This window comes from Mytilus trossulus, chromosome 12, assembly GCF_036588685.1.
Source record: "Mytilus trossulus isolate FHL-02 chromosome 12, PNRI_Mtr1.1.1.hap1, whole genome shotgun sequence".
In the NCBI taxonomy this organism is placed as follows: Eukaryota; Metazoa; Mollusca; class Bivalvia; order Mytilida; family Mytilidae; genus Mytilus; species Mytilus trossulus.
In genome coordinates, this window is record NC_086384.1 from 58,455,828 (window position 1) to 58,479,335 (window position 23,508).

Below are 23,508 nucleotides of genomic sequence, written 5' to 3' on the forward strand. Positions count from 1 at the left end.
TATTGTATGGACAAAAGTCATGGATGGTAAGATGTGTTGTGTGGACAAAAGTCATGAATGGTAAGATATATTGTATTGTATGGTCAAAAGTCATGGATGGTAAGATACATTGTATTGTATGGACAAAAGTTATGAATGGTAAGATATATTGTATTGTATGGACAAAAGTCATGGATGGTAAGATACATTGTATGGACAAAAGTCATGGATGGTAAGATACATTGTATTGTATGGACAAAAGTCATGGATGGTAAGATACATTGTATTGTATGGACAAAAGTCATGGATGGTAAGATATATTGTATGGACAAAAGTCATGGATGGTAAGATATATTGTATGGACAAAAGTCATGGATGGTAAGATATATTGTATTGTATGGTCAAAAGTCATGGATGGTAAGATATATTGTATTGTATGGACAAAAGTCATGGATGGTAAGATACATTGTATGGACAAAAGTCATGGATGGTAAGATACATTGTATTGTGTGGACAAAAGTCATGGATGGTAAGATACATTGTATTGTATGGACAAAAGTCATGGATGGTAAGATATATTGTATGGACAAAAGTCATGGATGGTAAGATATATTGTATGGACAAAAGTCATGGATGGTGAGATATATTGTATGGACAAAAGTCATGGATGGTAAGATATACAATATTGTATGGACAAAAGTCATGGATGGTGAGATACATTGTAGTGTATGGTCAAAAGTCATGGATGGTAAGATACATTGTATGGACAAAAGTCATGGATGGAAAGATATATTGTATTGTATGGTCAAAAGTCATGGATGGTAAGATATATTGTATTGTGTGGAGAAAAGTCATGGATGGTAAGATACATTGTATTGTGTGGACAAAAGTCATGGATGGTAAGATATATTGTATTGTATGGACAAAAGTCATGGATGGTAAGATACAGTGTATGGTCAAAAGTCATGGATGGTAAGATATATTGTATTGTATGGTCAAAAGTCATGGATGGTAAGATATATTGTATTGTATGGTCAAAAGTCATGGATGGTAAGATATATTGTTTTGTATGGACAAAAGTCATGGATGGTAAGATACATCGTATTGTTTGGACAAAAGTCATGGATGTTAAGATATATTGTATGGACAAAAGTCATGGATGGTAAAATATATTGTATGGACAAAAGTCATGGATGGTAAGATATAGTGTATGGACAAAAGTCATGGATGGTAAGATATATTGTATGGACAAAAGTCATGGATGGTAAGATACATTGGATTGTATGGACAAAATTCAAGGATGTTAAGATATATTGTATGGACAAAAGTCATGGATGGTAAGATATATTGTATGGACAAAAGTCATGGATGGTGAAATATATTGTATGGACAAAAGTCATGGATGGTAAGATATATTGTATTGTATGGACACAAGTCATGGCTGGTAAGATACATTGTATTGTATGGTCAAAAGTCATGGATGGTAAGATATATTGTATTGTATGGACAAAAGTCATGGATGGTAAGATACATAGTATTGTTTGGACAAAAGTCATGGATGTTAAGATATATTGTATGGACAAAAGTCATGGATGGTAAGATATATTGTATGGACAAAAGTCATGGATGGTAAGATATAGTGTATAAACAAAAGTCATGGATGGTAAGATATATTGTATGGACAAAAGTCATGGATGGTAAGATACATTGTATGGACAAAAGTCATGGATGGTAAGATACATTGTATGGACAAAAGTCATGGATGGTAAGATATATTGTATTGTATGGACAAAAGTCATGGATGGTGAGATACATTGTATTGTATGGTCAAAAGTCATGGATGGTAAGATACATTGTATTGTATGGACAAAAGTCATGGATGGTAAGATATAATGTATTGTATGGACAAAAGTCATGGATGGTAAAATATATTGTATGGACAAAAGTCATGGATGGTAAGATATATTGTATTGTATGGACAATAGTCATGGATGGTAAGATACATTGTATGGACAAAAGTCATGGATGGTAAGATACATTGTATGGACAAAAGTCATGGATGGTAAGATACATTGTATTGTATGGACAAAAGTCATGGATGGTAAGATATATTGTATGGACAAAAGTCATGGATGGTAAGATATATTGTATGGACAAAAGTCATGGATGGTAAGATATATTGTATTGTATGGTCAAAAGTCATGGATGGTAAGATATATTGTATTGTATGGACAAAAGTCATGGATGGTAAGATACATTGTATGGACAAAAGTCATGGATGGTAAGATACATTGTATGGACAAAAGTCATGGATGGTAAGATATATTGTATTGTGTGGACAAAAGTCATGGATGGTAAGATATATTGTATTGTGTGGACAAAAGTCATGGATGGTAAGATATATTGTATTGTGTGGACAAAAATCATGGATGGTAAGATATATTGTATGGACAAAAGTCATGGATGGTAAGATACATTGTATGGACAAAAGTCATGGATGGTAAGATATATTGTATTGTGTGGACAAAAGTCATGGATGGTAAGATATATTGTATTGTGTGGACAAAAGTCATGGATGGTAAGATATATTGTATTGTGTGGACAAAAGTCATGGATGGTAAGATATAATGTATGGACAAAAGTCATGGATGGTAAGATACATTGTATGGACAAAAGTCATGGATGGTAAGATACATTGTATGGACAAAAGTCATGGATGGTAAGATATATTGTATTGTATGGACAAAAGTCATGGATGGTGAGATACATTGTATTGTATGGTCAAAAGTCATGGATGGTAAGATACATTGTATTGTATGGACACAAGTCATGGATGGTAAGATATAATGTATTGTATGGACAAAAGTCATGGATGGTAAGATATATTGTATGGACAAAAGTCATGGATGGTAAGATACATTGTATGGACAAAAGTCATGGATGGTAAGATACATTGTATTGTATGGACAAAAGTCATGGATGGTAAGATATATTGTATGGACAAAAGTCATGGATGGTAAGATATATTGTATGGTCAAAAGTCATGGATGGTAAGATATATTGTATTGTATGGACAAAAGTCATGGATGGTAAGATACATTGTATGGACAAAAGTCATGGATGGTAAGATACATTGTATGGACAAAAGTCATGGATGGTAAGATACATTGTATGGACAAAAGTCATGGATGGTAAGATATATTGTATTGTGTGGACAAAAGTCATGGATGGTAAGATATATTGTATGGACAAAAGTCATGGATGGTAAGATACATTGTATGGACAAAAGTCATGGATGGTAAGATACATTGTATTGTATGGTTGTATGGACAAAAGTCATGGATGGTAAGATTTATTGTATTGTATGGACAAAAGTCATGGATGGTAAGATATTTTGTATTGTATGGACAAAAGTCATGGATGGTAAGATACAGTGTATGGTCAAAAGTCATGGATGGTAAGATATATTGTATGGACAAAAGTCATGGATGGTAAGATACAGTGTATGGTCAAAAGTCATGGATGGTAAGATATATTGTATTGTATGGTCAAAAGTCATGGATGGTAAGATATATTGTATTGTATGGTCAAAAGTCATTGATGGTAAGATATATTGTATTGTATGGACAAAAGTCATGGATGGTAAGATACATTGTATTGTTTGGACAAAAGTTATGGATGTTAAGATATATTGTATGGACAAAAGTCATGGATGGTAAGATATATTGTATGGACAAAAGTCATGGATGGTAAGATATAGCGTATGGACAAAAGTCATGAATGGTAAGATACATTGTATGGACAAAAGTCATGGATGGTAAGATACATTGTATGGACAAAAGTCATGGATGGTAAGATACATTGTATGGACAAAAGTCATGGATGGTAAGATATATTGTATTGTATGGACAAAAGTCATGGATGGTAAAATATATTGTATGGACAAAAGTCATGGATGGTAAGATGTGTTGTGTGGACAAAAGTCATGAATGGTAAGATATATTGTATTGTATGGTCAAAAGTCATGGATGGTAAGATACATTGTATTGTATGGACAAAAGTTATGGATGGTAAGATATATTGTATTGTATGGACAAAAGTCATGGATGGTAAGATACATTGCATGGACAAAAGTCATGGATGGTAAGTAACATTGTATTGTATGGACAAAAGTCATGGATGGTAAGATACATTGTATTGTATGGTCAAAAGTCATGGATGGTAAGATACATTGTATGGACAAAAGTCATGGATGGTAAGATACATTGTATTGTGTGGACAAAAGTCATGGATGGTAAGATACATTGTATTGTATCGACAAAAGTCATGGATGGTAAGATATATTGTATGGACAAAAGTCATGGATGGTAAGATATATTGTATGGACAAAAGTCATGGATGGTGAGATATATTGTATGGACAAAAGTCATGGATGGTAAGATATACTATATTGTATGGACACAAGTCATGGATGGTAAGATACATTGTATTGTATGGACAAAAGTCATGGATGGTAAGATATATTGTATGGACCAAAGTCATGGATGGTAAGATATATTGTATGGACAAAAGTCATGGATGGTAAGATATATTGTATTGTATGGTCAAAAGTCATGGATGGTAAGATATATTGTATTGTATGGATAAAAGTCATGGATGGTAAGATACATTGTATGGACAAAAGTCATGGATGGTAAGATACATTGTATGGACAAAAGTCATGGATGGTAGATATATTGTATTGTGTGGACAAAAGTCATGGATGGTAAGATACATTGTATTGTGTGGACAAAAGTCATGGATGGTAAGATACATTGTATTGTATGGACAAAAGTCATGGATGGTAAGATATATTGTATTGTATGGACAAAAGTCATGGATGGTAAGATATATTGTATTGTATGGACAAAAGTCATGGATGTTAAGATATATTGTATGGACAAAAGTCATGGATGGTAAGATACATTGTATTGTATGGACAAAAGTCATGGATGGTAAGATATATTGTATTGTATGGACAAAAGTCATGGATGGTAAGATACAGTGTATGGTCAAAAGTCATGGATGGTAAGATATATTGTATTGTATGGTCAAAAGTCATGGATGGTAAGATATATTGTATTGTATGGTCAAAAGTCATGGATGGTAAGATATATTGTATTGTATGGACAAAAGTCGTGGATGGTAAGATACATTGTACGGACAAAAGTCATAGATGGTAAGATACATTGTACGGACAAAAGTCATGGATAATAATATACATTGTACGGACAAAAGTCATGGATGGTAAGATACAGTGTATTGTATGGACAAAAGTTATGGATGGTAAGATAGATTGTATGGACAAAAGTCATGGATGGTAAGATACATTGTATGGACAAAAGTCATGGATGGTAAGATACATTGTATTGTCAAAAGTCATGGATGGTAAGATATATTGTATTGTATGGACAAAAGTCATGGATGGTAAAATATATTGTATGGACAAAAGTCATGGATGGTAAGATGTATTGTGTGGACAAAAGTCATGAATGGTAAGATATATTGTATTGTATGGACAAAAGTCATGGATGATGAGATACATTGTATTGTATGGTCAAAAGTCATGGATGGTAAGATACATTGTATTGTATGGACAAAAGTCATGGATGGTAAGATATATTGTATTGTATGGACAAAAGTCATGGATGGTAAGATACATTGTATGGACAAAAGTCATGGATGGTGAGATACATTGTATGGACAAAAGTCATGAATGGTAAGATAAATTGTATTGTATGGACAAAAGTCATGGATGGTAAGATATATTGTATTGTATGGACAAAAGTCATGGATGGTAAGATACATTGTACGGACAAAAGTCATAGATGGTAAGATACATTGTACGGACAAAAGTCATGGATGGTAAGATACATTGTACGGACAAAAGTCATGGATGGTAAGATACATTGTATTGTATGGACAAAAGTTATGGATGGTAAGATAGATTGTATGGACAAAAGTCATGGATGGTAAGATACATTGTATGGTCAAAAGTCATGGATGGTAAGATATTTTGTATGGACAAAAGTCATGGATTGTAAGATATATCGTATGGACAAAAGTAATGAATGGTAAGATACATTGTATTGTATGGACAAAAGTCATGGATGGTTAGATACATTGTATTGTATGGACAAAAGTCATGGAAGGTAAGATACAGTGTATGGACAAAAGTCATGGATGGTAAGATACATTGTATTGTCAAAAGTCATGGATGGTAAGATATTTTGTATGGACAAAAGTCATGGATGGTAAGATATATCGTATGGACAAAAGTCATGAATGGTAAGATACATTGTATTGTATGGACAAAAGTCATGGATGGTGAGATACATTGTATTGTATGGTCAAAATTCATGGATGGTAAGATACATTGTATGGAAAAAAGTCATGGATGGTAAGATACATTGTATGGACAAAAGTCATGGATGGTATGATATATTGTATTGTATGGACAAAAGTCATGGATGGTAAGATATATTGTATGGACAAAAGTCATGGATGGTAAGATACATTGTATTGTATGGTCAAAAGTCATGGATGGTAAGATACATTGTTTTGTAAGGACAAAAGTCATGGATGGTAAGATATATTGTATTGTATGGACAAAAGTCATGGATGGTAAGATATATTGTATGGACAAAAGTCATGGTTGGTAAGATACATTGTATGGACAAAAATCATGGATGGTAAGGTACATTTTATGGACAAAAGTCATGTATGGTAAGATACATTGACATTTATTTATATAAATTTTCCATCAAAATGGCTTACCCTGCCTACTGGCCATTCTTAATTTATACATATCAGTTCAAAAACACCATCTTGATAGTACACGTAGTGCTGATATAGAAAGCAGAAACACAGTTAGATAAATGATTAAGTTTTACAGAATACCTAGGCTACACTTACTTAGACTTAAATTGCTACTGATATACATTCAACAAGTTAAAGCAGTACGTCTTTTTTTAATGAATAAATCGATGTTTACAACAACAGGGTGGTATGTTTGAAATATTTAAGATGGTACCCAACACTTTCATTAAAACTACTTTAGCTTGTTTAATTTTCATAAAGTCAGGTGACTTACTTAAACAAGTGATTTTCTAAATCTCTGATTCAAGTAACATTATTTCCATAAAGGTTGGAAGTTAGAGTTATCTTTCTTTAATAATCACCTATTTAGGTAGTACAAATTAATCACTAGAAGAAGTGATTTAATTTCATTGTAGCTTTAAATATAAAATACCAATGATCCAGGAACTAATTATGTTTCTAAACTTATCAGAACCAACATCTGTGTTGTCTAGGATAGTTTAAACATATTTTATTGTTCCAAAAAGAGACAAATGGATTAGACACAAGTTGTCTAGGATGACCAGGTCTGGTAATTTCAGGTGATGACCTTGTACTGAATCTAGGATAATGACATAAAAATCACTTGTTTAAGTATCAGACCTCAATTTCCTTCCCAAAAATCACTTCTTTAAGTATCATTCTGTTAATAACCCCACTAACTTCAACACCCCTGAACAGTGAAATTTTTATCGCGAACAGTAGAATTATATTACATAATCTGAAAGATGAAACCTTCAACTTCACAGGAAAAATACTCCCACTGCTGTGAAAAATATTTTAAGAAAGTATCAGTTCCTGTTGTAAAGCCATTATTATAGCATTTTTTCAACTAAAATAGAATTTTCATCTAAATGATAGAATCAAAGGCATAAACCTTGCTACTTAAAAGAAGCAAAAAGTTCATATTTTTTAGATAATTAAAAGATATTATTTAAACCTATGTGTTTAAATTTAAAAAAAAAACTACTAAATCCCAATTTGTGACAAAACCTTGAATTTGCTACTCAAATAAGTGATTTAAAAATTAAATTCTTTCAGTATGTCCCCTGACTGTTTGACAAAGTAATTACTTTGATCCTTTAACAAAAAAATAAAATTTCAAAAGTTTTGAACCAACCATTTTATCATAAAAATCACACTGGTTATATAGCAGTTTGACATACACCAATTTTGATCACTGAGACCCTTTACTACACAATATAATTAAAATGTTTAGATGATTTTACAGAGTTATCTCCCTGTAGTGTTAGTTACCACCTTAATCATAAGCATTAATCTCCGTTTTTATTACACATTTAATCATGCTCACCACCCCAAAAATCTAAACCAAAAAACAAGTGCAATTCTTAACATTGTTAGCTTTACTCTGACATGTATCAAAGCTTAATTTGTAATAACACTTGATTTATGCAAGTAGTTTTCCAATATATAAGCATGATGATTGATATAATATGAAAATAAAAATATGTGGTATTCACAAAAGACCAAATGACACAAAAATTAATAACTACAGGTCACCATACAATCTTCAAAAATGAGCATAGTCAGCTTAGAAGCCAGACACTACAAATTTAAAACAATTAAAGGGAGGAAATTATATTCTTATTTAGGATAATTTTCCTTTCAGGACTATTCAGTATTTAAATGTCAGTTTTTATCAAGAAATAGTCTAATGTGTAAACTGTTGAAATAAATAAAGGACAATTATTTTTATATTTTTGTTTACAAGCTTTTTCCACCAGGACAGGATGAGTTATTATTTATATATCCAAACAGGAAATGTCATTTTCCACTGGATTGTGTCCGTTATGATAGGTATAAATACACATATTGTTGTTGTATACATTTACAGACACATTAATGGTGTAACGTTTTGTTACGAGTAAAACATTGTAATTCTATACACTTGTGGTTGTGATATGCGTACTCCAGACACATTAGTGGTGTAACGATTCACTGGGGATAGAAATTTAAAATTCCAAAATTAATCAAAGTCTTATACATGAACAATTGGACACTTGCATAAGGTCGATTTCTATATGAATCGGCTCAGATGTACTCTTTTGTCAGGTTGTTGTTTCTCTGGCATATACCCCATTTTTATTTTTAAATTTTTTATTTTATGTATAAAATCTTTCCTGAAATATTTCAAAAGTACATAATTAATTGTGTGTAACGTTACCCCTCTAACACACTCTTTAAAGATGTTCTTGGTGTTTGTATTTATTTACTGCTTTCAGGCCCGTAGCCAGGAATTTTCAAGGGGGTATTTGGGTTATTTGGACTCATGAACTTGACTTTAACAGTCACAATTCAAACAGAACGTTGACTTTAACAGTGCTTATTTGTTTTCAAGGGGGGTTCATCAGAACCGCCACAACCCCCTGGCTACGGGTATGGCTTTTAAGAGCTTGTATCTATTTACTATCGTAATAGAATTTTATTTTGTTTGTATAAGTTTTCCATTTGTTTGTAATTGTTACAGTAAAATTTGTATTTTGCTGAGTTATCTTGACACATTTAGTTTACTTTTTAAAATAATTTTTTTTTTGCACCTTTTAAATAATTATTTACCATAAATCATAGATAAATGTAGATTCATGGACATGAAAACCCAACATTGTTGAAATATTTAAAATTTTAATGACTTTCTTAGAGTATCTTGGATGTGTACCAAACTTGGACAGAAGCTGTAGCAATTAATTTTATTTCGTTTGTAATAGTTTTCCATTTGTGTGTTATTTAGTGTAAAATTATTTTTTTTCAGAGTTGTCTTGACACATGCATTCAATTTACTTTTAAAAATTATTGATCTTTTGCAACTTTCAAATTATTATTAAACTTTTGTAACTTTTAAATTATTATTAACATTACATTATAGATACATGTAGATTCATGAACTATACACAACCTTATTGAATTATTATTATTTTTTTAATAACTTTCTTGGATTTGTACTTAATTAGAACAGAAGCTTCTTACAATCCACTATAGTATGTAGAGGAAAATATTTGACATGGTACTTCACCTGCATCAGGAACTAACATTAGTAATTCATGTCAAAATACCGAAATCTTCACAATTTTAGTATCACTGCTAACTTTAAACGTTTCATGACTCAAATAGAAGTGGCCACACTTGTGTTCAGTCTTAATATTTTGGAAAACACTATGAACATGATGAAATTAATTTAATTTTTCAATGGTAAAAAATTGATATGAAGGAAACAAATGATTTGACAGTAAACATTTAGCTGTTTATAATGATGCCTTCTGAACAAGATTTGCTTGCTTTTGCAAATTTTCATTAAGCTTTAATTTGTCATATTATATTTAGCTAAAATTCACTGTTTTTTATTTTCAGCCCAATTGATGCTTTTGTGCCAGATTCAACCAAGTACCCACATTTTGATAAAGCCCAGTATCTAGAGGTTACAGTTACTGCTGGAGAAATGTTAATTATCCCAACTGGATGGTACCATCAGGTAAGGAGAAGTAGCATTTGGAGGGCCATGTGAGCTTTTCTCATCACTTGGCGTCCGTCGACCGTCATTAAATTTAACAAAAAATTTATCCTCTGAAACTACTAAGCCAAATTTAACCATACTTGTCCACAATCATCATTTTGGTATCTTGTTTAAAAATTGAGTGGCAGGACCTGGCCAACCAACCAAAATGGCCGCAATGTCTAAAAATAGAACATACGGGTAAAATGTATATTTTGGCTTATAACTATGAAACTAAAGCATTTAGAGCAAATCTGACATGGGGGTTAAATTGTTTATCAAGTCAAGATCTATATGCCCTGAAATTTTCAGATGAATCGGACAATGGGTTGTTGGGTTGCATATTTGACCTCATTCTTATGGTTAGATTCATGGATCAATGTTAAGGTTTCATGATGAGGTCTGTTTCTTATATATATAATTGTTAATAGGGCAACTTTGTTCTGTGTAATATATACAACTGCATATAGAATTATTATTTTGTTGATTTTCTTTTTATTTCATATTTGTTCCATGTCCTACTACAACATATATATTTCCATGCATACAGGCTTTTAATGAAGAGGAGACTCTAGCTGTTTCCAGTCAGATCATGAACAGAAATAATTACCTGGCTGTGTTAGAGGAAATCATAAAGGGAGGGAATATCAGTAGAAAGAAATTACCTGCTTATTTCAATACACTGCTACCACCTGATCAGGTAAGAAAAGAAATAATTACCTGGCTGTGTTAGAGGAGATAATTAAGTGAGGGAATATCAGTAGAAAGAAATTACCTGCTTATTTCAATACACTTCTACCACCTGATCAGGTAAGACATAATTACCTGGCTGTGTTAGAGGAAATCATTAAGGGAGGGAATATCAGTAGAAAGAAATTACCTGCTTATTTCAATACACTGTTACCACCTGATCAGGTAAGAAATAATTACCTGGTTGTGTTAGAGGAAATCATTAAGGGAGAGAATATCAGTAGAAAGAAATTATCTGCTTATTTCAATACACTGTTACCACCTGATCAGGTAAGAACTAATTACCTGGCTGTGTTAGAGGAAATCATTAAGGGAGGGAATATCAGTAGAAAGAAATTACCTGCTTATTTCAATACACTGCTACCACCTGATCAGGTAAGAACAGAAATAATTACCTGGCTGTGTTAGAGGAGATCATTAAGGGAGGGAATATCAGTAGAAAGAAATTACCTGCTTATTTCAATACTCTGCTACCACCTGATCAGGTAAGAAATAATTACCTGGCTGTGTTAGAGGGAATCATTAAGGGAGGGAATATCAGTAGAAAGAAATTACCTGCTTATTTCAATACACTGCTACCACCTGATCAGGTAAGAAAAGAAATAATTACCTGGCTGTGTTAGTGGAAATCATTAAGGGAGGGAATATCAGTAGAAAGAAATTACCTGCTTATTTCAATACACTTCTACCACCTGATCAGGTAAGAAATAATTACCTGGCTATGTTAGAGGAGATCATTAAGGGAGGGAATATCAGTAGAAAGAAATTACCTGCTTATTTCAATACACTTCTACCACCTGATCAGGTAAGACATAATTACCTGGCTGTGTTAGAGGAGATCATTAAGGGAGGGAATATCAGTAGAAAGAAATTACCTGCTTATTTCAATACACTTCTACCACCTGATCAGGTAAGAAATAATTACCTGGCTATGTTAGAGGAGATCATTAAGGGAGGGAATATCAGTAGAAAGAAATTACCTGCTTAATTCAATACACTGCTACCACCTGATCAGGTAAGAAATAATTACCTGGCTGTGTTAGAGAAAATCATTAAGGGAGGGAATATCAGTAGAAAGAAATTACCTGCTTATTTCAATACACTGCTACCACCTGATCAGGTAAGAAATAATTACCTGGCTGTGTAAGAGGAAATCATTAAGGGAGAGAATATCAGTAGAAAGAAATTACCTGCTTATTTCAATACACTGTTACCACCTGATCAGGTAAGAAATAATTACCTGGCTGTGTAAGAGGAAATCATTAAGGGAGAGAATATCAGTAGAAAGAAATTACCTGCTTATTTCAATACACTGTTACCACCTGATCAGGAAAGAACAGAAATAATTACCTGGCTGTGTTAGAGAAAATCATTAAAGCAGGGAATATCAATAGAAAGAAATTACCTGCTTAATTCAATACACTGTCACCACCTGATCAGGTAAGAAATAATTATCCGGCTGTGTTAGAGGAAATCATTAAGGGAGGGAATATCAGTAGAAAGAAATTACCTGCTTAATTCAATACACTGCTACCACCTGATCAGGTAAGAAATAATTACCTGGCTGTGTTGGAGGAAATCATTAAGGGAGGGAATATCAGTAGAAAGAAATTACCTGCTTAATTCAATACACTGTTACCCCCTGATCAGGTAAGAAATAATTACCTGGCTGTGTAAGAGGAGATCATTAAGGGAAAGAATATCAGTAGAAAGAAATTACCTTCTTATTTCAATGCCCTGCTACCACCTGATCAGGTAAGAAATAATTACCTGGCTGTGTTAGAGGAAATCATTAAGGGAGGGAATATCAGTAGAAAGAAATTACCTGCTTATTGCAATACACTGCTACCACCTGATCAGGTAAGACATAATTACCTGGCTGTTTTAGAGGAAATCATTACGGGAGGGAATATCAGTAGAAAGAAATTACCTGCTTATTTCAATACACTGCTACCACCTGATCAGGTAAGAAATAATTACCTGGCTGTGTAAGAGGAAATCATTAAGGGAGAGAATATCAGAGAAAGAAATTACCTGCTTATTTCAATACACTGCTACCACCTGATCAGGTAAGAACAGAAATAATTACCTGGCTGTGTTAGAGGAAATCATTAACGGAGGAAATATCAGTAGAAAGAAATTACCTGCTTATTTCAATACACTGCTACCACCTGATCAGGTAAGACATAATTACCTGGCTGTGTTAGAGGAAATCATTAAGGGAGGGAATATCAGTAGAAAGAAATTACCTGCTTATTTCAATACCTTGCTACCACCTGATCAGGTAAGAAATAATTACCTGGCTGTGTTAGAGGAAATAATTAAGGGAGGGAATATCAGTAGAAAGAAATTACCTGCTTATTGTAATACACTGCTACCACCTGATCAGGTAAGACATAATTACCTGGCTGTGTTATAGGAAATCATTAAGGGAGGGAATATCAGTAGAAAGAAATTACCTGCTTATTTCAATACACTGCTACCACCTGATCAGGTAAGACATAATTACCTGGCTGTGTTAGAGGAAATCATTAAGGGAGGGAATATCAGTAGAAAGAAATTACCTGCTTATTTCAATACACTGCTTCCACCTGATCAGGTAAGAACAGAAATAATTACCTGGCTGTGTTAGAGGAGATCATTAAGGGAGGGAATATCAGTAGAAAGAAATTACCTGCTTATTTCAATACACTGCTACCACCTGATCAGGTAAGAAATAATTACCTGGCTGTGTTAGAGGAGATCATTAAGGGAGGGAATATCAGTAGAAAGAAATTACCTGCTTATTTCAATACACTTCTACCACCTGATCAGGTAAGAAATAATTACCTGGCTGTGTTAGAGGAAATCATTCAGGGAGGGAATATCAGTAGAAAGAAATTACCTGCTTATTTCAATACACTGTTACCACCTGATCAGGTAAGAACTAATTACCTGGCTGTGTTTGAGGAAATCATTAAGGGAGGAAATATCAGTAGAAAGAAATTACCTGCTTATTTCAATACACTGCTACCACCTGACCATGTAAGAAATAATTACCTGGCTGTGTTAGAGGAGATCATTAAGGGAGAGAATATCAGTAGAAAGAAATTACCTGCTTATTTCAATACCCTGCTACCACCTGATCAGGTAAGAAATAATTACCTGGCTGTGTTAGAGGAAATCATTAAAGGAGGGAATATTAGTAGAAAGAAATTACCTGCTTATTTCAATACACTGCTACCACCTGATCAGGTAAGACATAATTACCTGGCTGTATTAAAGGAAATCATTAAGGGAGGGAATATCAGTAGAAAGAAATTACCTGCTTATTTCAATACACTGCTTCCACCTGATCAGGTAAGAACAGAAATAATTACCTGGCTATGTTAGAGGAGATCATTAAGGGAGGGAATATCAGAAGAAAGAAATTACCTGCTTATTTCAATACACTGCTACCAACTGATCAGGTAAGAAATAATTACCTGGCTGTGTAAGAGGAAATCATTAAGGGAGAGAATATCAGTAGAAAGAAATTACCTGCTTATTTCAATACACTGCTACCACCTGATCAGGTAAGAACAGAAATAATTACCTGGCTGTGTTAGAGGAAATCATTAACGGAGGAAATATCAGAAGAAAGAAATTACCTGCTTATTTCAATACACTGCTACCACCTGATCAGGTAAGACATAATTACCTGGCTGTGTTAGAGGAAATCATTAAGGGAGGGAATATCAGTAGAAAGAAATTACCTGCTTATTTCAATACCCTGCTACCACCTGATCAGGTAAGAAATAATTACCTGGCTGTGTTAGAGGAAATTATTAAGGGAGGGAATATCAGTAGAAAGAAATTACCTGCTTATTGTAATACACTGCTACCACCTGATCAGGTAAGACATAATTACCTGGCTGTGTTATAGGAAATCATTAAGGGAGGGAATATCAGTAGAAAGAAATTACCTGCTTATTTCAATACACTGCTACCACCTGATCAGGTAAGACATAATTACCTGGCTGTGTTAGAGGAAATCATTAAGGGAGGGAATATCAGTAGAAAGAAATTACCTGCTTATTTCAATACACTGCTTCCACCTGATCAGGTAAGAACAGAAATAATTACCTGGCTGTGTTAGAGGAGATCATTAAGGGAGGGAATATCAGTAGAAAGAAATTACCTGCTTATTTCAATACACTGCTACCACCTGATCAGGTAAGAAATAATTACCTGGCTGTGTTAGAGGAGATCATTAAGGGAGGGAATATCAGTAGAAAGAAATTACCTGCTTATTTCAATACACTTCTACCACCTGATCAGGTAAGAAATAATTACCTGGCTGTGTTAGAGGAAATCATTCAGGGAGGGAATATCAGTAGAAAGAAATTACCTGCTTATTTCAATACACTGTTACCACCTGATCAGGTAAGAACTAATTACCTGGCTGTGTTTGAGGAAATCATTAAGGGAGGAAATATCAGTAGAAAGAAATTACCTGCTTATTTCAATACACTGCTACCACCTGACCATGTAAGAAATAATTACCTGGCTGTGTTAGAGGAGATCATTAAGGGAGAGAATATCAGTAGAAAGAAATTACCTGCTTATTTCAATACCCTGCTACCACCTGATCAGGTAAGAAATAATTACCTGGCTGTATTAAATGAAATCATTAAAGGAGGGAAGATTAGTAGAAAGAAATTACCTGCTTATTTCAATACACTGCTACCACCTGATCAGGTAAGACATAATTACCTGGCTGTATTAAAGGAAATCATTAAGGGAGGGAATATCAGTAGAAAGAAATTACCTGCTTATTTCAATACACTGCTTCCACCTGATCAGGTAAGAACAGAAATAATTACCTGGCTATGTTAGAGGAGATCATTAAAGGAGGGAATATCAGAAGAAAGAAATTTCCTGCTTATTTCAATACACTGTTACCACCTGATCAGGTAAGAACTAATTACCTGGCTGTGTTAGAGGAAATCATTAAGGGAGGAAATATCAGTAGAAAGAAATTACCTGCTTATTTCAATACACTGCTACCACCTGACCAGGTAAGAAATAATTACCTTGCTGTGTTAGAGGAGATCATTAAGGGAGAGAATATCAGTAGAAAGAAATTACCTGCTTATTTCAATACACTGCTACCACCTGATCAGGTAAGAAATAATTACCTGGCTGTGTTAGGGGAAATCATTAAGGGAGGGAATATCAGTAGAAAGAAATTACCTGCTTATTTCAATACACTGCTACCACCTGACCAGGTAAGAAATAATTACCTGGCTGTGTTAGAGGAGATCATTAAGAGAGGGAATATCAGAGGGAAAGAAATTACCTGTTTAATTCAATCCACTGTTACCACCTGATCAGGTAAGAACTAATTACCTGGCTGTGTTAGAGGAAATCATCAAGGGAGGGAATATCAGTAGAAAGAAATTACCTGCTTATTTCAATACACTGCTACCACCTGATCAGGCAAAAAATAATTACCTGGCTGTGTTAGAGGAAATCATTAAGGGAGGGAATGTCAGTAGAAAGAAATTACCTGCTTATTTCAATACACTGCTACCACCTGATCAGGTATGAACTAATTACCTGGCTGTGTTAGAGGAAATCATCAAGGGAGGGAATATCAGTAGAAAGAAATTACCTGCTTATTTCAATACACTGCTACCACCTGATCAGGTAAAAAAAAAATACCTGGCTGTGTTAGAAGAAATCATTAAGGGAGGGAATATCAGTAGAAAGAAATTACCTGCTTATTTCAATGCCCTGCTACCACCTGATCAGGTAAGAACTAATTACCTGGCTGTGTAAGAGGAGATCATTAAGGGAGAGAATATCAGTAGAAAGAAATTACCTTCTTATTTCAAAACCCTGCTATCACCTGACCAGGTAAGAAATAATTACCTGGCTGTGTTAGAGGAAATCATTAAGGGAGGGAATATCAGTAGAAAGAAACTACCTGCTTATTTCAATGCCCTGCTACCACCTGATCAGGTAAGAACTAATTACCTGGCTGTGTAAGAGGAGATCATTAAGGGAGGGAATATCAGTAGAAAGAAATTACCTTCTTATTTCAATACACTGTTACCACCTGATCAGGCAAAAAATAATTACCTGGCTGTGTTAGAGGAAATCATTAAGGGAGGGAATGTCAGTAGAAAGAAATTACCTGCTTATTTCAATACACTGCTACCACCTGATCAGGTATGAACTAATTACCTGGCTGTGTTAGAGGAAATCATCAAGGGAGGGAATATCAGTAGAAAGAAATTACCTGCTTATTTCAATACACTGCTACCACCTGATCAGGTAAAAAAAAATACCTGGCTGTGTTAGAAGAAATCATTAAGGGAGGGAATATCAGTAGAAAGAAATTACCTGCTTATTTCAATGCCCTGCTACCACCTGATCAGGTAAGAACTAATTACCTGGCTGTGTAAGAGGAGATCATTAAGGGAGAGAATATCAGTAGAAAGAAATTACCTTCTTATTTCAAAACCCTGCTATCACCTGACCAGGTAAGAAATAATTACCTGGCTGTGTTAGAGGAAATCATTAAGGGAGGGAATATCAGTAGAAAGAAACTACCTGCTTATTTCAATGCCCTGCTACCACCTGATCAGGTAAGAACTAATTACCTGGCTGTGTAAGAGGAGATCATTAAGGGAGGGAATATCAGTAAAAAGAAATTACCTTCTTATTTCAATACACTGTTACCACCTGACCAGGTAAGAAATAATTACCTGGCTGTGTTGGAGGAAATCATTAAGAGAGGGAATATCAGTAGAAAGAAATTACCTGCTTATTTCAATACACTGTTACCACCTGATCAGGTAAGAAATAATTACCTGGCTATGTTAGAGGAGATCATTAAGGGAGGGAATATCAGTAGAAAGAAATTACCTGCTTAATTCTATACACTGCTACCACCTGATCAGGTAAGAAATAATTACCTGGCTGTGTTGGAGGAAATCATTAAGGGAGGGAATATCAGTAGAAAGAAATTACCTGCTTATTTCAATACCCTGCTACCACCTGATCAGGTAAGAACTAATTACCTGGCTGTGTAAGAGGAGATCATTAAGGGAGAGAATATCAGTAGAAAGAAATTACCTTCTTATTTCTATGCCCTGCTACCACCTGATCAGGTAAGAAATAATTACCTGGCTGTGTTAGAGGAAATCATTAAGGGAGGGAATATCAGTAGAAAGAAATTCCCTGATTATTGCAATACACTGCTACCACCTGATCAGGTAAGACATAATTACCTGGCTGTGTTAGAGGAAATCATTAAGGGAGGGAATATCAGTAGAAAGAAATTACCTGCTTATTTCAATACACTTCTACCACCTGATCAGGTAAGAAATAATTACCCGGCTGTGTTAGAGGAAATCATTCAGGGAGGGAATATCAGTAGAAAGAAATTACCTGCTTATTTCAATACACTGTTACCACCTGATCAGGTAAGAACTAATTACCTGGCTGTGTTTGAGGAAATCATTAAGGGAGGAAATATCAGTAGAAAGAAATTACCTGCTTATTTCAATACACTGCTACCACCTGACCATGTAAGAAATAATTACCTGGCTGTTTTAGAGGAGATCATTAAGGGAGAGAATATCAGTAGAAAGAAATTACCTGCTTATTTCAATACCCTTCTACCACCTGATCAGGTAAGAAATAATTACCTGGCTGTGTTAGAGGAAATCATTAAAGGAGGGAATATTAGTAGAAAGAAATTACCTGCTTATTTCAATACACTGCTACCACCTGATCAGGTAAGACATAATTACCTGGCTGTATTAAAGGAAATCATTAAGGGAGGGAATATCAGTAGAAAGAAATTACCTGCTTATTTCAATACACTGCTTCCACCTGATCAGGTAAGAACAGAAATAATTACCTGGCTATGTTAGAGGAGATCATTAAGGGAGGGAATATCAGAAGAAAGAAATTACCTGCTTATTTCAATACACTGCTACCAACTGATCAGGTAAGAAATAATTACCTGGCTGTGTAAGAGGAAATCATTAAGGGAGAGAATATCAGTAGAAAGAAATTACCTGCTTATTTCAATACACTGCTACCACCTGATCAGGTAAGAACAGAAATAATTACCTGGCTGTGTTAGAGGAAATCATTAACGGAGGAAATATCAGAAGAAAGAAATTACCTGCTTATTGCAATACACTGCTACCACCTGATCAGGTAAGACATAATTACCTGGCTGTGTTAGAGGAAATCATTAAGGGAGGGAATATCAGTAGAAAGAAATTACCTGCTTATTTCAATACCCTGCTACCACCTGATCAGGTAAGAAATAATTACCTGGCTGTGTTAGAGGAAATTATTAAGGGAGGGAATATCAGTAGAAAGAAATTACCTGCTTATTGTAATACACTGCTACCACCTGATCAGGTAAGACATAATTACCTGGCTGTGTTATAGGAAATCATTAAGGGAGGGAATATCAGTAGAAAGAAATTACCTGCTTATTTCAATACACTGCTACCACCTGATCAGGTAAGACATAATTATCTGGCTGTGTTAGAGGAAATCATTAAGGGAGGGAATATCAGTAGAAAGAAATTACCTGCTTATTTCAATACACTGCTTCCACCTGATCAGGTAAGAACAGAAATAATTACCTGGCTGTGTTAGAGGAGATCATTAAGGGAGGGAATATCAGTAGAAAGAAATTACCTGCTTATTTCAATACACTGCTACCACCTGATCAGGTAAGAAATAATTACCTGGCTGTGTTAGAGGAGATCATTAAGGGAGGGAATATCAGTAGAAAGAAATTACCTGCTTATTTCAATACACTTCTACCACCTGATCAGGTAAGAAATAATTACCTGACTGTGTTAGAGGAAATCATTCAGGGAGGGAATATCAGTAGAAAGAAATTACCTGCTTATTTCAATACACTGTTACCACCTGATCAGGTAAGAACTAATTACCTGGCTGTGTTTGAGGAAATCATTAAGGGAGGAAATATCAGTAGAAAGAAATTACCTGCTTATTTCAATACACTGCTACCACCTGACCATGTAAGAAATAATTACCTGGCTGTGTTAGAGGAGATCATTAAGGGAGAGAATATCAGTAGAAAGAAATTACCTGCTTATTTCAATACCCTGCTACCACCTGATCAGGTAAGAAATAATTACCTGGCTGTATTAAAGGAAATCATTAAAGGAGGGAATATTAGTAGAAAGAAATTACCTGCTTATTTCAATACACTGCTACCACCTGATCAGGTAAGACATAATTACCTGGCTGTATTAAAGGAAATCATTAAGGGAGGGAATATCAGTAGAAAGAAATTACCTGCTTATTTCAATACACTGCTTCCACCTGATCAGGTAAGAACAGAAATAATTACCTGGCTATGTTAGAGGAGATCATTAAGGGAGGGAATATCAGAAGAAAGAAATTTCCTGCTTATTTCAATACACTGTTACCACCTGATCAGGTAAGAACTAATTACCTGGCTGTGTTAGAGGAAATCATTAAGGGAGGAAATATCAGTAGAAAGAAATTACCTGCTTATTTCAATACACTGCTACCACCTGACCAGGTAAGAAATAATTACCTTGCTGTGTTAGAGGAGATCATTAAGGGAGAGAATATCAGTAGAAAGAAATTACCTGCTTATTTCAATACACTGCTACCACCTGATCAGGTAAGAAATAATTACCTGGCTGTGTTAGGGGAAATCATTAAGGGAGGGAATATCAGTAGAAAGAAATTACCTGCTTATTTCAATACACTGCTACCACCTGACCAGGTAAGAAATAATTACCTGGCTGTGTTAGAGGAGATCATTAAGAGAGGGAATATCAGAGGGAAAGAAATTACCTGTTTAATTCAATCCACTGTTACCACCTGATCAGGTAAGAACTAATTACCTGGCTGTGTTAGAGGAAATCATCAAGGGAGGGAATATCAGTAGAAAGAAATTACCTGCTTATTTCAATACACTGCTACCACCTGATCAGGCAAAAAATAATTACCTGGCTGTGTTAGAGGAAATCATTAAGGGAGGGAATGTCAGTAGAAAGAAATTACCTGCTTATTTCAATACACTGCTACCACCTGATCAGGTATGAACTAATTACCTGGCTGTGTTAGAGGAAATCATCAAGGGAGGGAATATCAGTAGAAAGAAATTACCTGCTTATTTCAATACACTGCTACCACCTGATCAGGTAAAAAAAAATACCTGGCTGTGTTAGAAGAAATCATTAAGGGAGGGAATATCAGTAGAAAGAAATTCCCTGCTTATTTCAATGCCCTGCTACCACCTGATCAGGTAAGAACTAATTACCTGGCTGTGTAAGAGGAGATCATTAAGGGAGAGAATATCAGTAAAAAGAAATTACCTTCTTATTTCAAAACCCTGCTATCACCTGACCAGGTAAGAAATAATTACCTGGCTGTGTTAGAGGAAATCATTAAGGGAGGGAATATCAGTAGAAAGAAACTACCTGCTTATTTCAATGCCCTGCTACCACCTGATCAGGTAAGAACTAATTACCTGGCTGTGTAAGAGGAGATCATTAAGGGAGGGAATATCAGTAGAAAGAAATTACCTTCTTATTTCAATACACTGTTACCACCTGACCAGGTAAGAAATAATTACCTGGCTGTGTTGGAGGAAATCATTAAGAGAGGGAATATCAGTAGAAAGAAATTACCTGCTTATTTCAATACACTGTTACCACCTGATCAGGTAAGAAATAATTACCTGGCTATGTTAGAGGAGATCATTAAGGGAGGGAATATCAGTAGAAAGAAATTACCTGCTTAATTCTATACACTGCTACCACCTGATCAGGTAAGAAATAATTACCTGGCTGTGTTGGAGGAAATCATTAAGGGAGGGAATATCAGTAGAAAGAAATTACCTGCTTATTTCAATACTCTGCTACCACCTGATCAGGTAAGAACTAATTACCTGGCTGTGTAAGAGGAGATCATTAAGGGAGAGAATATCAGTAGAAAGAAATTACCTTCTTATTTCTATGCCCTGCTACCACCTGATCAGGTAAGAAATAATTACCTGGCTGTGTTAGAGGAAATCATTAAGGGAGGGAATATCAGTAGAAAGAAATTCCCTGCTTATTGCAATACACTGCTACCACCTGATCAGGTAAGACATAATTACCTGGCTGTGTTAGAGGAAATCATTAAGGGAGGGAATATCAGTAGAAAGAAATTACCTGCTTATTTCAATACACTGCTACCACCTGATCAGGTAAGAAATAATTACCTGGCTGTGTTAGAGGAAATCATTAACGGAGGAAATATCAGTAGAAAGAAATTACCTGCTTATTTCAATACACTGCTACCACCTGATCAGGTAAGACATAATTACCTGGCTGTGTTAGAGGAAATCATTAAGGGAGGGAATATCAGTAGAAAGAAATTACCTGCTTATTTCAATACCCTGCTACCACCTGATCAGGTAAGAAATAATTACCTGGCTGTGTTAGAGGAAATCATTAAGGGAGGGAATATCAGTAGAAAGAAATTACCTGCTTATTGTAATACAATGCTACCACCTGATCAGGTAAGACATAATTACCTGGCTGTGTTAGAGGAAATCATTAAGGGAGGGAATATCAGTAGAAAGAAATTACCTGCTTATTTCAATACACTGCTACCACCTGATCAGGTAAGACATAATTACCTGGCTGTGTTAGAGGAAATCATTAAGGGAGGGAATATCAGTAGAAAGAAATTACCTGCTTATTTCAATACACTGCTTCCACCTGATCAGGTAAGAACAGAAATAATTACCTGGCTGTGTTAGAGGAGATCATTAAGGGAGGGAATATCAGTAGAAAGAAATTACCTGCTTATTTCAATACACTGCTACCACCTGATCAGGTAAGAAATAATTACCTGGCTGTGTTAGAGGAGATCATTAAGGGAGGGAATATCAGTAGAAAGAAATTACCTGCTTATTTCAATACACTTCTACCACCTGATCAGGTAAGAAATAATTACCTGGCTGTGTTAGAGGAAATCATTCAGGGAGGGAATACCAGTAGAATGAAATTACCTGCTTATTTCAATACACTGTTACCACCTGATCAGGTAAGAACTAATTACCTGGCTGTGTTTGAGGAAATCATTAAGGGAGGAAATATCAGTAGAAAGAAATTACCTGCTTATTTCAATACACTGCTACCACCTGACCAGGTAAGAAATAATTACCTGGCTGTGTTAGAGGAGATCATTAAGGGAGAGAATATCAGTAGAAAGAAATTACCTGCTTATTTCAATACCCTGCTACCACCTGATCAGGTAAGAAATAATTACCTGGCTGTGTTAGAGGAAATCATTAAAGGAGGGAATATTAGTAGAAAGAA

General features: G+C 34.7%; 1 protein-coding gene across 1 annotated transcript in view; it reads left to right on the top strand.

Annotated features, from left to right (window-relative positions):
- Positions 1–23,508, top strand: part of LOC134692633 (uncharacterized) — a 62,868-nt gene that overhangs the window by 26,117 nt on the left and 13,243 nt on the right. Inside the window, exon 6 of the mRNA XM_063553092.1 lies at positions 10,243–10,363. Within this exon, the coding sequence (XP_063409162.1) occupies positions 10,243–10,363 (121 nt within the window). The remainder of the gene's footprint in view (positions 1–10,242; positions 10,364–23,508) is intronic.